Here is a 16,130-nt window from a genome sequence, read left to right on the forward strand (position 1 = left end):
TATTTCTCTCTCTGCCCGTTATTCTTCCCCGCTGAACTGATCGAAGAAACCACTAGGGTTTCTCGGGTCACCCTCCCAAACCCTCCCACAGTCCCTCTCCGTCCTATGATTTTCAAACAAATCATCCGCAAGAACTGTTTTTTCTCATGCCGCTTCTTTTCTTCCATTCTCAAAGACCGTTACGGTTTCGTTGCTCCTTCTTTCCCCATTCCTCAAAGCCCTGACCCTAGCTCCCCGGAAGTTAATTGGAGCAGGAAGAAGAAGAAGAAGAAGGAGCCCTATCGTCCGCCATCTTCGCTGGACATGACTGGAAAGAAGATCATCCACTCCGACCTTCCGTTTGACTTTCGATTCAGCTACACGGAGTGCAACCCGGACACTAAGCCCATCGGGCTGCGGGAGCCCAAGTATTCGCCTTTCGGGCCTGGACGGCTCGATCGTTCTTGGACCGGTGTGTGCGCTCCGGCGGTTGATCCGGCTCTGAAGTCGGTGGAAGGGGACGTATCTGACGACGCGGAGGAGAAGATGGATGAATGGCGGAGGAGGAGGAAGGCGATTCTCGGAGAGCTTCTTAGTCCTGCAGAGAGGGCCTTTCTTATAGACAAGTTTCAGAAGCACCGGACTAAGCGGCAAGTTAATCTGGGTAACTTTTTCTTTTATTATTATTATGATTTTTAGTTAGAGTAATATATGAATTGGAGAATTGGGAGCTTTTTAGAATGAAATTTTGTTTGATGTTCTATTTTGCGAACAAAAGTAAGTGGAAGTTGGATTGTTCAGATGCCTGTGCTTCAGAGTTTGCTTTGATTGGACCAAGTTGAATGGTTTAAAATAATTATAGTTCATGAGAGATTCCGGAAGCATAAACACGATAAATTTTTGCTGTATATTGATTGATTTGCCACTGTGGTTGTACTCTGTCCTGGGGTCTTGGAGGTGAATCTATACTAATTAGCAAAGCAAATTTTGGGTAGTGACAAAATAATAAATTTGTTGACTTTTTGATTTAATTCATTTGGGAGTTTGTTGTGGATTATATAGTAAGAAATTTGGTATCTTGTTATCATGTTACTCTCAATGAATTAAAATTTGAGCTTTTATTTGGATGCATGTTCAATGTTCATAGATATGCAATGCCAAAAGGAGGCTTGTGAAAATTTTGTTTTTTGTTGCGGGCTTATGGTATGTGAGCTCAATTTAGATAGATATAAAGCGGTAAATTTTCAAGAGAAACTATTTAGTCCCGCTTCCTCGGAGTATGCTTTCAGTTCATTGAAGGTTTTCCAATTGTTCCCAAGCTCGTAGAAGCCATCACTGCTCTGTAAATCATAGCAACCATTTTAGTCAACAACACACCCATTACATAATAAAATTCCATTATGAACGAAAGAGATAAAACCTACTTCCAAAGGCTCTGAAGAAACTTTTGGAGAAATTTTGGCAGCAGACCTTAATACTGAAAAGCCGGTAGTTAAAATCCTTTTTTGTTTTTGGGTATTTTGGTAAAACTTCTAATGAAAGAATCTATCTTTGCTACATAGATAGCATCGGAAAAGCAATGAATTCAAACTCAGGACTCGGGAAAGAAAATTTTAGGTTGGGTGAACATTGCTAATTGTATGAAGAACTTTGCGGAAGAAATCTTTGGATGTTGGAGTGAAAGAGTTATAGCGTACTTTGGGTGTGGAGCAAGAAGTGCAAAGGTTGTTAAAATGATCAAAAGTTGCTTTCAAGGAATGCAAAAATCTCAAAAGCTGGTCAAGTTATATAGTACACTAACAAGGTAAAAGATGCTCAGAGGATATTGAGACAAATCAGGCTAAATCTTTGATGTTTTTTAAGATATATTGGAGCTTAAGGAAGATGAAAAAGTATATATCGTTGTAAAGTTGTTGAAGGGAAATTTAAAAGACTATGATCAAGTTAGATTTAACAAGGGGATATAATCTAAAGTTGGAAATATCCCATTGAGTATTTACTAAATTAGAGTTTAAAAAAGGATAAACACTAAAGAAACAAAATGAAATTTATTATAAAATACTAAGTATTCGATATATTTCCCTAGAAAAGTAAAATTAATTCAACATTGAAGAAATATATAAAGTTAAGGCATTGGGAGATCTTTGAGATAGCAAAACTAACATTATGTGTTATGTTTGGTTAAGAAATCTTTTCCTTAAAACATAAAGTATAGTAGAATGCCAAGTGGCAAGAAGAAATGTTTAAATATAAAATTTGAAGAATGAAGAGGTTGTTCAAATGCATGATATTTATTTAGGAATTAAGCTTGTAAGCTTACATTGTAAAATTAATTTAGTTTACGAACAAAATAAATGATATTTTTTTGTTTATACAACTGGTAGAAAAGTATGAAATTGAAGAAGAATATTGACATATTTTTCTCGATTTTAAAAATTCTATCATTAGGCGTCATTATAATTGATTTTGTAGACATTGTGTAATAATTGCATGTGTAAGGAAATTCTTACTTATTTTCAACTCGCAATAGAATCATAATTTTGATTAATAAACATTCAAATCATTTTTTTTGGTACTAGTCATAATATACTTGCAACATGTATTCAAAATGATATGCATAAGTGTGTGCTGTTTAGAGATAGACTAAGTTATGATGGGCGAGATTGGTTTTGAAGCTTCAAAAAAATAAAACATAGAGCAATTGTTGAAAATTTTGAAAGAAAACTATTACATATTTTTTTAATTCCGATGGGTGAAGTAGCTACAATATTTATAGGAGAGATATATTTTCATAAAGAGGGAAAATCTGGAAGGTTCTTAACCTATATAATTACAAATTATATTACAATTTATCATTTAAAAAGTTATCTTGCATAAAAGAATAATGACAATTAGAAATTCTAGTGGTATTGTGAAGAGTGCAAATCACATGGTCGGTAGAATTTACATCCAGTAATGTGCTATTTTTAAGATTATCCTTTAGGTGGTAATGCAATTAGAAATCAGTTAAGTGTTAGTTATGAGGATGTATGGTAAAAGGGGATACTATAGAGTTTTAATTAACCATTTAAAGATATTTTGAAATGAGGAATATAAAATACTCTTAAGTTGTTTTAGCATAGGCTGGAATAGAAGATGAATCTATAAGAAGATGGTCAATTAAAAAAAAGTGGTTTGATCAAGATTCTAATGGAATTAGTGGAAAAATGATCGATTCGGGTTGCAATTTTTGAATTATTCGTAAAATGAATCCTTTAGGTGATAAAAATTTTAAAATTAATTGAAAAATGAAACTATAGAAAGTGATTGTTGGAAAGTTGGAATTATTAGAAGATCAAACCTTTAAGTGATGAGAGTTTTAGAATTATTAGGAAAATGGCTGAGGTTGAGTTGCAGTTTTACCATATTTGAATATTTTATTGAATATTCAATACTAGCCAATGGTCAAGCGATACATGAAGTATGATAAATTTAACATTAGGGTGGCATTTACATGTATCCCACACAATTCTTATGAAATTACTTATCCAAAACCTAAATTTTACTTTTTACATATATAACACCCAAATCTTTCCCTTCACATCAAAAATATTATTATTTGAACTTTTAAAAGGTGAAATACACACTTCCAAGTAATACATGAAGTGTGATAAATTTAAAAGAAGGGAATCATTTACATACATCCCGCCCAATTTTTATGAATTTACTTATCCGTTACCTAAATTTTACTTTTTACCTTTATAATACCGAGATCTTTCCTATCACATCAAAAATAACATTATTTTAACTTTTAAAAGGTGTGAAATACGCTTTTGTATAGATAGGCAAGGTGTTATAAATACAACAACGACGAGCCTTTATACCACTAAGTGGGTTTGGCTATATGTATCATTTTTCTCTATTGTGTCCTATTTTCATTTAATTCTAATAATTTAAGATCATTTTTTATACAATTTGCCCAAGTTTTTTTAGGCCTACCACTACCTTTCTTAACATAAGTCAAATTTAACACTTCTACTCTTTTAATTGGGTCATTAGATGGCGTTTAATATGATCAAACTCTAAGGCAGCTCTCTCTAATTTTGTTTGCCACTGGAGCTACTCCAACCCACCCTTCCACCGATATATTCATTTCACATTTTATGTCAAGTGTAAATTCACTCATACACCTGAGCATTCTCATCTCAGCAACACTTTAACTTAATTTCATGCTTCTCTTTTATGGGCCAACATTCTACACCACAAAGCATTGCATGTCTCACCACCATCTTATAAAATTTTCATTTACGCTTAAGCGGTACTTTTCCATCACACATTCGGCTTGATGCATTCCTCTACTGCAATCATTCAATTTGAATTCTACTGATTACATCCTCATCTATATCACCATCACTTTGAATAATAAACCCGAGATATCCAAAACAATCACTTCTTTTAATGACTTGATCACCCATTATTAAAATCTAGCTACTAGATCTACCACTACTAAAATTACATTTCATGTATTCAATTTTAAATCTACTCAAATGAAAGCCTTTAGACTCTAAAGTTGACCTTTATAATTTAAGTTTTTATTTCTGAAAACTCTCTAGTCTTATCCACAAGAAGGATATCATTAGCAAAAAGCATACACCAAGGTACATGTTTTCCTAAAAATCTAGTGAGACATTCCTCAACTAAAGTAAAAAAGATATGGTTTAGACCAAATTCCGGATGTAATCCAACTAAAATAAAAAATACTTTGTCAATCCTCTTTGTGTTAGACCACAAGTAACAACTCTAGTATACATCTCTTTAATGACTTGAACATAAACAATATCAACAACTTTCTTTTGTAGAACTCTCCAAAATACTTCTGTTGGAATCTTATCATGCTCTTTTCTCTGTATACTTTCCATCAAATCTCCTATCATTATGTTGTTCTGTGTCACATTTTAAATCTATGAAGTTTATCTCTTTATTGCATATACGTTTTCATAATAGTCATTTTACATTTGTTTACTTTAGTAGAACTCAAGGCTTTGATAAATCCCGCATCAATGATCATATAAATGTTCGCATGAAGGAAAATATGATTTATAAAAAGAAAATTTGAGTAATAATCCAGGCGAATTGTTTATTCGTTCTTGTGATGCATTTATTTCTTATTTATTTATTTTTTTCTAAATAAATCTTTTTCACTTCTCATGTATGTTCCCGTATTTTGTCCTACGTGGAAGGCAAATGCTCAATTCGAGCTTCACTAATCTTTAACTGTGTTCTATTTGCAGAGATACTATTATTATTATTTTTTTCCATATAATATTTGTAGAACACGCAGCACATTTTTTTACCTGCCATTTTTGTGACTTTCTGTTTATGTACTTAATGGTCTTACTTTAAAAGCTGTTTATATAGGAAGAGATGGCCTCACACACAATATGTTGAATGATATTCATAATAGCTGGAAGAATTGTGAGGCTGTCAGGATTAAGTGTCTCGGCGTGCCAACCGTTGATATGAAAAATGTGTGCTACCAACTTGAGGTATTTTCTTTTTTCTTTTTTGTTATAAATGCTTTGCTTATTAGCAGTATCTTATGCAAGCTCTATATGGACCTATCATTTTGGGGTAGATATATATCCCCTTATGATGTTTGGCTCTTGAATCTTGGCATTAATGAGGACTTCTTTTAGCCCATATTAAAAGAGTCCTTTAATACTTTTATTAGACTCTAGAATTGAAATGATCCCATGTACGTAGTCGGGGAACTAGTTTGGCACTTCGCTTTCTTTCCATATATTTTTTCATAATATATAGCATTCCAAGACATTTGATATATGTTTATTTTCAGGAAAAAACAGGCGGCCTTATTATCCACAGACATGGCGGTCAGATCATCTTGTTTCGAGGAAGGCATTATAATGCCAAGAAAAGGCCTAAGATTCCATTAATGCTCTGGAAACCTCACGAACCAGTCTATCCAAGATTGATTAGAACAGTTATAGATGGATTGAGCGTTGATGAGACAAAATTGATGAGGAAGAGAGGCCTTGCTGTTCCTGCTTTAACAAAGTTGGGTAATGCTTTTATCACAAAAACTCTTACTTTCATGTTATTGTCTTTTATATATGTGAGGTAACTTAATTTCTATATTGCAGCCAAGAATGGCTACTATGCTAGTCTTGTTCCAATGGTTAGGGATGCTTTTTTGACTGATGAGTTAGTCCGTATAGATTGCAAAGGCCTTCCTACAACTGATTACAAGAAAATAGGAGTTAAACTCCGGGTGAGACATACAATCAGAGGTTTTTTATTTTAGATTTCTTTATTGGGATGATTACATGCAGACCATCCGAAGCTTGCTATTTAAAAATCAACCACCCTCTTCTATCCATTTTTCAAATTCTCACTCAAATATCAAACCAACCAATATTTTTTATTTTTATCAAATTCTCAATAGTTTGATCGTGACACATGTAAATACATTGGTTCAGTAGTTCATAAAAATCACATTTTAGTGATTAATTTGTAAATATCAATATTTCGGGCGGTCTGTACGTAATAATCACTTTTTTTATTTTGTATATATTTTGATTAAAAATAGAGCATATTTTACATATTGAACATAAATTAATTTTTTAAAAAACTTTAGTTATTTCGAGGGTTTATAAAAATAAGTTGATTTGTTTTTAGAACAAAGAAAAAACCATGTAAGAAATGTACAAAACAATGTTTTTAAAAGCAAAAGTGATCTTCAACTCATGCCTCTTTTCATTTTCTTAAGCACTGGATTAAATTAAGTATACAAAATGTAACGCTTCAGTTTTCTATTTTATCCGACGCCATTTTAGCATTTGCCGGAATAGTTTTTACATCGGCCTTCATTTCATCACATGAGTTAGTTTCAGACCCCCATTGCCACGAGTGTACATATAGTCATTTTAAGAATAAAATCCCAAATGATATGTATTTATAGCCATAACCAAGTCATAATGAAAGACAGTATCTATGCTGGAGATTTTTGGTAGATCTGATTTGCCCTTTATCAAACCTATAGCTTCCTTTTTTTATATCTTGGGTAGGCTTCTGTCTTCCTAAACATTCAAGAATCCATTTTCTGAGGTAGAAATGACACTTGCGATATAATATTTTGTGCTTATTATGTTTCAGTTTTTTATTTGTTTAATACAATAACAACAATCCTTTATCCCACTAAGTGGGGTCGGTTACATAAATCCTTTTTTTCCATTGTGTCCTATTGAGTATCGTCTTTTCATTTTTTATATAACATGCTCAAATCTTTTCTTAACATAAGTTGAATCTAAAACATTTAATCTCCGAAGATAATCAGCAGATGGTCGATGTTTAACGTGACTAAACTACCTAAAACGACTCTGATCTAATTTTGTTTGCCACTAGAGCTTTACCAACCCTTTCACAAATACAAATAAGTTTTCTTTTTTTTTATCCGACTCTATTTTAACATTTGCCGAAACAGTTTTAACATCGGCCTTCATTTCATTTCTTGAGTTCGTTTTGGACCCCCCTTCGCCATGAGTGTACATATACTCATTTTGAGAATAAATACCAAATGATATACATTTAGCCAGAATCAAGTGATAAGTAAAGCAAACACATAAGTTCAAATCAAATCACACACATAGACATATAGGTAGCTAAGTAAATCTACTACTCTTCCGATTCAGTGCTTGTTTCTCCTCTGGTATCGCCCATTGATTGAACATGAACGAAGAGGTTATAGAAGGGTCAGTATGGGAATTTTTCAATTGAGTCATCTTCTATCAATCCCATCTTTCTATGCAAGAGATACTTTTTATATCTGATTTGCCTTTTATCAGACCTATAGCTTCCATTTTTTGTATGTTGGGCAGCCTTCCTGTCTTCCTAAAACATTCAAAAATCCATTTTTTGATGTAGAAATGACAGTTATGATGTAATATTTTGGACTCAGTATGCCTCATTTTTTTGCTTTTGTTTAATTTGAAATCTGAAATTTTCTTCTGGTTTTGTTAATCAGGACTTGGTGCCTTGCATCCTTGTGACATTCCAAAAGGAACAAATTGTAGTATGGAGGGGAAAGGACTATGATAGGAATGCCCACAAGAACTCTGAAGAGAAATCATTTTCTCTTTTATCTGAATCAGATGAAGGAACTCAGAAGAGCCTCACAGATGCTTCTACTCACAGTTCTGAATTTTACAGCTCACATGAGGAATCAATTATATCAGACTCTGAAGATTCAGAAATGGATCCCACAATTGAACGGGATGAGGATAGCTCATCATTCAGTTCAAATGAGTCTCCCTGATGGCTTTTGTGTGTATGTGTTTCTTTTTTAGAAATTACATACCTACCGCACAATTTCTATATATTTACATATCAAATATCAAAAGTTTGACATTTACATTTATAATATTTTGGTGTGATAAATCTGTGTATGAAAAGATATATTTTACTTTTAAAAAACTTATAATAGTGAGATTTTTTATGTGATATTAAAGATTTTATTGTTATGTATTAACCATGAAAGTTAAGGTGTTCAATATGTAAATACATAATAATTATGTGGCATTTATGTAAATGCCCCTTTTCCCCTCTTTTTTTTTTTGGGAGAGTTGGGAACCATTTTGTATTGACTGTAGATGTAGGATTATTATGAGAAAATTAAAAATTTTGAAACTTTTTGTAGTTATTATAATTTATTATAAGCTCTATTATGTGTCTTTATGATTGGAAAATTAAAGTAATTATACTAAAATATAACTAATTAATACTGTTAAGAATGCATTATCCAAGCAGCTTAATATAAGTGGTGGAGAAAAAGGAAAAACTAGAACTAAATGCATAAACTTACCGCATAAATTATTAAAGAGACTGAGAACCATGCACTTTATGATACCAAAAAAATAATGAAAATAAATAAATGAAAACATTTGGATCACTATAAGTGGTAATGAAATGCACCATATGATGACAGATGAGTTCACAGAGTAAGAAATTGAAAAGCCAGTAGTCCATCGAGTTGATGAAGAAGGGCAATTATAACCATTTGCTTGTACAGACAGACCGTTGAAATTTAACAAGTGAAACTCTACTAAGACAGGAATCACACCTCTGCTCTGAAGGAACATTACAGTACAAATACCAAATTGGCACAAATAATGGAAGGTAAGAAACACGAATGTTGTTCGACACTGCTGTCACGAATCATGAGCTGGCCGAGAATTCTCCGGGGAAGAGAAACTCGAATGGAGATTAGAATCTTGCCTGCTGCTGAACAGGTTAGGGTAGCTGAAATATGGATAATCCTCCAGCGAAGTAGATCTCTGAGGTTTATGATCTCTGTTATAGTCTGGAATCAATCCTGTATAATCAGGTGAGCCAGCTTCCATCTTGGTTAAATCTTGGGTTGGAGTGCCTGAATCCCAAGAAGGAACATGCTTTACATCATCATCTAAATTGTGCTGGTTCCATGTTGGATTCTCCCCTTGATTCACTCCATTCTCAGAATCATGAAAGGATTGGCTCTTTTTATTAAGCTCGGCGATTCTAAGCCGGGCAAGGCTTGCAGCAGCACGAGCAGCAGCAGCAGCTTGCTCAGCAGACTCTGCAGCTGCCTGAGCAGCAGCCAGGACATCCTGTAGGTCTTCTTTGGCCTCGGACTTGACTTGAGAGGGGGGAGTAGATGCCTCTGTTAACTTTGCATGTAATGGAGCTGGTGGTGGAGATGGGGGAGAAGGTGGAGACACAAAGGGGATAAACTGCTTCTTCTCCTTTGGTTCCTCTTGTCCAACCTCAGAATTGAACGGGGAAGGAGGAGGATGTGGATGATGAACAATGGCTGGTGATTGAGGGGAATCTGAATCTGCTTGAACTGAACTTCTTGGCACTTCTGGGAAATCCCATGAATCAACACCAGAATCTGAATCAGGTTGGTCTATCTCTTCTACAGTGTTCCTACTGGGAGAAGCAATATGCTTCTCTTTTGGAAGAGGCAATGCAGCACTGCCACTGATGTAGTTTGGTCCGTTCTGATCGATAAGAACAAGTTAAATCACAAATAATATTGATAATAATAAAAATAGAGAACCACGAGTATGATTAAATGGTTATAATTTGACCCCTTACCAATAAATCTTCATGTGGCTTAAGAAACTCGGATTCAGTTGCAGCTGGATCCCAGTCTACCTCATGCTCTTCAGCAATTTCCTTGAGAAGTTTCAATTTTGTTTCCACAGAAGGAGCATGAACAGACAATAATTGAATAATCTGTAAACAAATTTAATTAAGTGGGATTTGTGAACAGAACAAATCAGAAGTTGGATGGTCGAAAGTTCACTAAACCTGGCGATTTACTCCGCAATCTGGCATCAGTTCTGTAGCAGCTGCAACAAATTCCTTCCCATATTTGCTCGCAAATAAAATCTGTACCTGAAACAGTTCAGGCAAGTCTGAGCACCTCGGCGCTGCGAAGCATATGCTTGAGATTGCTTCTTTGAGGTCTAATGGACATTCCCTGGTTAAATTTTAAAGCATGAAATCATGAAGCTAATGTCGTTGGATAGAATACAACTATACATGTAAAATTTATGCCATCTTCTGCTATATATAAGAACGGAAAAAAATAATAATAATAATCAAGCAGATGACAATATATATATCTGGATACAGTTTTTAAACAACACTGTTTATATGACATAATAATACACAAAATCAATTTATGCATAGAAAAAAGTCAACATATGAAGTATGCCTGTTGAGCCGAAGAATGTGCGGAAAAAGAAGGAAAAACAATCCCACAAATTGGAATTCCTGGAAGTAACTCCTGATCCAACTGTAAAAACGCCGCATACTTAGATTAGTTAGTTGGACATCTGCTTGTCAGTTGTAACTCCCTTCTGGTCTAGGGTTCGATTCCCCCCGAGTGTAGGGTGTGGTACTCAAATTCTTAGGCGTATTATGAATGACTGGGGCTCGTACACAGCCTCCGGTCGTTATATATATTAACAAGGAAATTGATATTTGGCAAAAGCCCAAATATCGATTTCCCATGCGCATCAAGACCCCATGATGAGAGCCCGCGCCATGTGTCTAACTATTCGAGAACCCCGTGCTGCGGAGAATCGAACCCGTGACCTGAGGGGACTTACAGTTAACCCCGCCAACCAACAGGCCACGGCTTGCGACACATATATAAACCTAGGAAATAAACCTATTGAGGTCACCGGATTCGCTTCTGCCAATAATTTTGCCACTATTTGCACTCAGGGAATCACAAACATCCCTTTTGGATAGGCATATGTTCCCAAGGGAGAATGATAGTTTGTATTCAATTCTCCTGATTTGATTGTTTATTTAGGAACTCTTGTATTATACTGTAAATTTTTTCCTTGTTTAGCTTGTGGCTGATTAGTAGTTGTTGGATCTAGATTTATCCGTGCATTTGTACCATCAAGGAAAGAGCTAGAAAGAATGACGACCTTAGAGAACAGAAAAAGGCTGAGGAGAAATGAGTGGCTTCAATATTCAGGAAAAATCTCCCCTTTAATCTGCAGTTGCTACCCTTATTTATAGATGAGTAGTCCTGAGTTAAATTGCATGACATAAATCATCTTGACTGTTATTATAATATCTTGTAAAGCTTCTCCTTAGTAGCTGCTCCCCAGCTTAAATATTTCTTCTACGTCTCATCTTCAAAAACACTTTGTCGGCCTATTCAGCCCCGAGGCGAATTGCCCGAGTTGTCGTGGTCGAGTAACGCGGACCAAGTACCCTAGACCGGCATTCTGACTGAGCTACTTTGCAAGATCAGCTGCCCGACTCACATCACACCTTGAATCCGGTCCAGGGATTTTGGTTATACAATAGTTTATCTCCTCATTTGGACTAGCCTGGGCTGCTTTCTCGTTGAATTCCTCTATGAGATATATTCTTCTTCCTTATTAAATTAAAAAATAGAATAATTTTCTCCAATTTTATCTTCCCAATTAATCTATGATGAGGGTTAAATAAGGAATGAATTAATAGATGCTACAACCATAACATCACCTCTAGCCATGAATCAATAATTCATAGCAGCAATGAAAATCAAGAAAACAACACCTTTCTTCCTACCACAGGGCACAAGGTAAACGGAAAAAACTATGGTCAACTGGCAAAATCAGTAATTATGTTCTTAATTCTTACCAGAGGCAGAACCAGTCTTTTTTTTGAGGGGGTTAATAAATTTAATGTTTGTCACACCACTATTTAGATAGCCAAATATATAATTAGGCCATTTAATTGAAATCACTTAACTTGTATAAAAATTTAAAAAGGCTAAAATTTTGGCATGTCATGTGATAAGATTATATTATTTTTTTAATCTTAAATAATTATAATACAACAGATAATTTGATTTCACGCTCTAAATTTTAATCAACTCAAAATAAAAAATTATATACTCAAATCTAAACTTAGAAATTTAATATAAAAAGAATACATTTCTTTAATATATTTATAGCATACTTTAATAAGAATTTGAGGTTATTAAAAATATATATAAAGAATTATTCAATAACATATTGGGTGCCTGGGCGGGTCAGTGGAGTTGGCAGGGGCAAACTTATGTGTTTAGGGGAGGGCAAATCATGGAATGACCCACTCTAATTAGCAAAATTTCAAAATTTAGGAGGGGGGGCAATTGCTCCCTCTGGATTGAATGCAGGTCCGCCCATGATTCTCACCGCCATTGCTAACCCTCCATAAAAAAAAGTTTTGGGATGAAGATCTTAACATCTATCTATCTGAGAAGTTTTCTCTGAAGTTTGTAGAGAAGAAAAGCAAAGGAAAATCATGATAGGAAATCAAGGAGTAAAATATCTCAACTAATCCGGAGGACTCGACCCTTTTTACTAGAAGTGTAATATATGTAGTTATAATCATACTCAAAAAAGTTGGGCCTCAGTTTGATCACTGCCACAAAGTTAGAAACAAAAGCTCACTTTTTACTAGAAAACTATAATTTATAAATTGTTGATGGGTTGCCATCCAAATTGATTGGCATTGGAGCAATAAGCATCACAAACTCACTGTTATTAGAGAATTTATTATTATTGGGTATAAAAAATATTTCTCTAAGAACATGAAAATGGTTAGAATATATTGCGCTCATATTTTTAAAATTTACTAATATAAATGACATGTAGTTTTATTAAGTAGGTGGGTAGCCCCAGTTCAGTTTTCTCAATGGGATCAAGGGATTGGCAAGTTGCGTTTTTGTTATTTTAGACAAATATCCAGGCATGTAAAAGAAAAAAATAACATTTACTCAAGCTTCTTATTTCTTAACAAATGATATTACAAGATGACAACAAGAGATTAATTTATACAATTTATGTTTGCTTTAACAAATGATTAAAATGTCTCTTTAGAAAGGAAAACTTATTATTAAAGGTCGAGATTGTAGGTATTCAAAGCAAAGTTCTGTAAGACTCCCTTATCATTTATGAAATGTTGCTCATAAAGTGGTTGAACGAGAACATCTATTTTGTGACTTTTAACATCAAGCTACTGATTAAAATAAAGGCAAATGTTACTGTAGCAGGAAGTATTATCCGTGAATTGTGCACTAATTAAATTTAGAATTTATTTTTTTTGGCTTGCATGATAATGCCGAATGTTTCAAATCCCCGTGATACACAAAATCTGAATTGAATTATTTTATTTCAATAACATTGACTATAAATTTAACAGTACTTCTTACATATATTTCATATATGGTGAAAATGGCATGCATGGTGCGTACATTTTATAATAATGAACATAAATTAAAAGCATTTTTTAAGATGTTCTACTAATATACATACATAAATATGAACAAAAATACATAAACATATTTATATATGTATATATATGTATATGTACATAAATAAATAGTCCCCTGGCTATTCATGAGCGGCAATCCAGTAGTAACACAATTCTCCAAATGAGGTGCTGTGGAACTAAATTGGCCATACACACATAGTTGAATAACATTTTTGAAGTTTAATACATACATACGTACATACATACATATAAAACAAAATATCTATCCATCTATCTATATGTATGTATGCATATATGTATGTGTGCGCGCGCGCACGCATGTGCGTGTGTATTTAGTGGTTGAAACAAATATCAACAATCACACCTAGATGCCCAGAACAATAGGCAAAACAAACACCAATTGTCAAGGGCTCGTTCCGTTAATCATGTGATTTGTTGGACTGAGGACAATGACATCCATATCATACAATCTTTATATTGATCACTTAACTTGAAAAACTTTAAGAACTCGTATATTTTTTCTTTCAACCATTATAATGGAATCTTCTTATATCAACATACAATCTATTTTCATACAATCTTCTTATATTTTTTATTTCACTTTTGACCAAGCTCTATATTTATTGAAAGGTTTGATGGAAAAGTATAGAGAGAATAAAAAGAATCTACATAGAAAAAAAATTATGATAAAATTTATGATAAAGTTTATTAAAATTAAAAGCTTTATCATAGAAAAACTTATGATAAAGCTTCGAGAGAAGTACTTTGGAAAGTTCTAGAAAAGAATGTTGTTGATATTGCTTATATTCAAGTCATTAAATATATGTATGCTTGTTGACCTCATTTTTAGTGAGGTCTTAGTCTCCTACTCTTAGAACCTAGGATTTAGCTTTAGGAATTCTTATTGACCATCATAGCGGACTAGCAATGGAGCCAAACCTTAAAGCCACTTCTTGACTCATTTTTTTGAAGAACTCGCATGAATGGTTCCAAGCACTCAACTTCCAGTTGCAAGGGCTAAGGACCAACATGTAGAGGGCCCGAAAATGAGTTCCTATAGGATCAAATGCCCTTAGGTAAACCATTCGTGAACGCTGCAATTCATGCCCTCACTGCACACGACTTTCACTTGATTTGATTTGTCAATCGGCAAACTCGTCCGGACGGCCCCGGATGACGAAACCGATCGCGCCGACGCGTCCGGGACGTCGACTTTAGCTAGGAGAGACACCCATATCACTATGATTTTGCGCGCGCGCAACTAACACGGATATCGATGCACCTTTTTATTATTATTATTATTTTTTTAAATTAGCGGGGCGCGGGCCCGGGCTCAACCTAAGTCCGACTTAGGTTTGATTCAGGCTGGACATGGGCTAATTGACTCAGCTTATACACGCAGAAGCACCTGCTTCGCTAGCGCCTGCTTCGCCTCCCCTCTTGCGACCTCCCCTCCACACCGAAACTTCGCCTCTCCCATTCGGCTCTCTTCTCCTCTGCATCGAGACCCCCACTCGACAGAGGCTCCCGCTCCACCTCACCCTTTGCGATCCAAATTTGACTCCTTTCCCGCTCGCCTCCTCTGTACCGAAACCCTCGCATCACTCTCGCTCACCCTCGTCGGCTTCCTGCTCGCATGCGACGGTTGCTCTCAACAAATTCTGCTCGCACAGGAAACCCCTCCGCTGTCCTGCTTCTCTGCAACTCAATCACAGCTCCCGATAGAAGCTCCCGCTCACCTCTCGTCCGCCTCAAAGTCGCTCGCCTCACTCGGCTGACCCTCCCTCGCCCGCATTGGAGGTAGGAGGAACACATAACTCCTCGGAGCTTCTGAAAAGCTTTGGAGCGCAGAATCTTAGCGATTGCAATAACTGGGTAACGAATTCTTGTTTTGTTCCTATACTACTCATTTTATTTATACAATGCCATCAAGAGTTAGGAAGATTTACATACAGGTCACTTAACTTCTGTATTTACACATCAACACCTAAGGTTTTATATTTATAGCCGTATAATTCAATTGCTGCATTTTTACATTTCTTTCACCTGAACTTTAATATTTGTATTCATGCCACCCTATCTATACATGAAAGCATATATTTCACTTTTTAGAAGTTCAATTGGTAGTATTTTTATTGTGATATGAAAGATTTGGATGGTATGTACACATGAAAGATTTGCGTGGCATAAATGTAAAAATTAATGTACAAGGTGTGAAAATTCAGGAAATCTCACATGTATGCTACTTTACTATTTACAAATGTATGTGGGATTCAAATCCTACATAGCAGTAACTCTCATGAACTTATTTATCTAGCACCTGTTGAGCTTTGGGATAGCTT

At 34.8% G+C, this 16,130-nt stretch overlaps 2 protein-coding genes across 3 annotated transcripts in view; one reads left to right on the top strand and one right to left on the bottom strand.

Moving 5' to 3' along the window:
- On the top strand, nt 1-8,314 carry LOC110021385 (CRS2-associated factor 1, mitochondrial). Its single transcript, XM_020719868.1, has 5 exons — nt 1-643; nt 5,377-5,504; nt 5,813-6,038; nt 6,120-6,247; nt 8,000-8,314. The coding sequence occupies exons 1-5, from the start codon at nt 106-108 to the stop codon at nt 8,288-8,290; spliced, it is 1,311 nt and encodes a 436-aa protein (XP_020575527.1). The 5' UTR covers nt 1-105; the 3' UTR covers nt 8,291-8,314.
- Nucleotides 8,315-8,980: 666 nt separating this feature from the next.
- Nucleotides 8,981-16,130, bottom strand: part of LOC110021365 (IST1 homolog) — a 29,854-nt gene continuing 22,704 nt past the window's right edge. For both annotated transcript variants that reach the window (XM_020719826.1, XM_020719827.1), the window contains exons 5-7: nt 10,327-10,498; nt 10,111-10,251; nt 8,981-10,013 (exon numbers count right to left, since the gene is read on the bottom strand). In XM_020719826.1, coding sequence (XP_020575485.1) covers nt 9,183-10,013; nt 10,111-10,251; nt 10,327-10,498 — 1,144 coding nt within the window. In that variant the 3' untranslated portion in view covers nt 8,981-9,182. The remainder of the gene's footprint in view (nt 10,014-10,110; nt 10,252-10,326; nt 10,499-16,130) is intronic.

The sequence above is a fragment of the Phalaenopsis equestris genome, unplaced genomic scaffold (assembly GCF_001263595.1).
Source record: "Phalaenopsis equestris unplaced genomic scaffold, ASM126359v1 Scaffold000134, whole genome shotgun sequence".
NCBI classification, from domain to species: domain Eukaryota; kingdom Viridiplantae; phylum Streptophyta; class Magnoliopsida; order Asparagales; family Orchidaceae; genus Phalaenopsis; species Phalaenopsis equestris.

Coding starts and splice junctions, on each gene's coding strand:
- LOC110021385 (XM_020719868.1), top strand. CDS start 106: ATGATTTTCAAACAAATCATCCGCAAGAACTGTTTTTTCTCATGCCGC. Junction 644..5,376: donor TAAGCGGCAAGTTAATCTGG/GTAACTTTTTCT, acceptor CTGTTTATATAG/GAAGAGATGGCCTCACACAC. Junction 6,039..6,119: donor TCCTGCTTTAACAAAGTTGG/GTAATGCTTTTA, acceptor TCTATATTGCAG/CCAAGAATGGCTACTATGCT.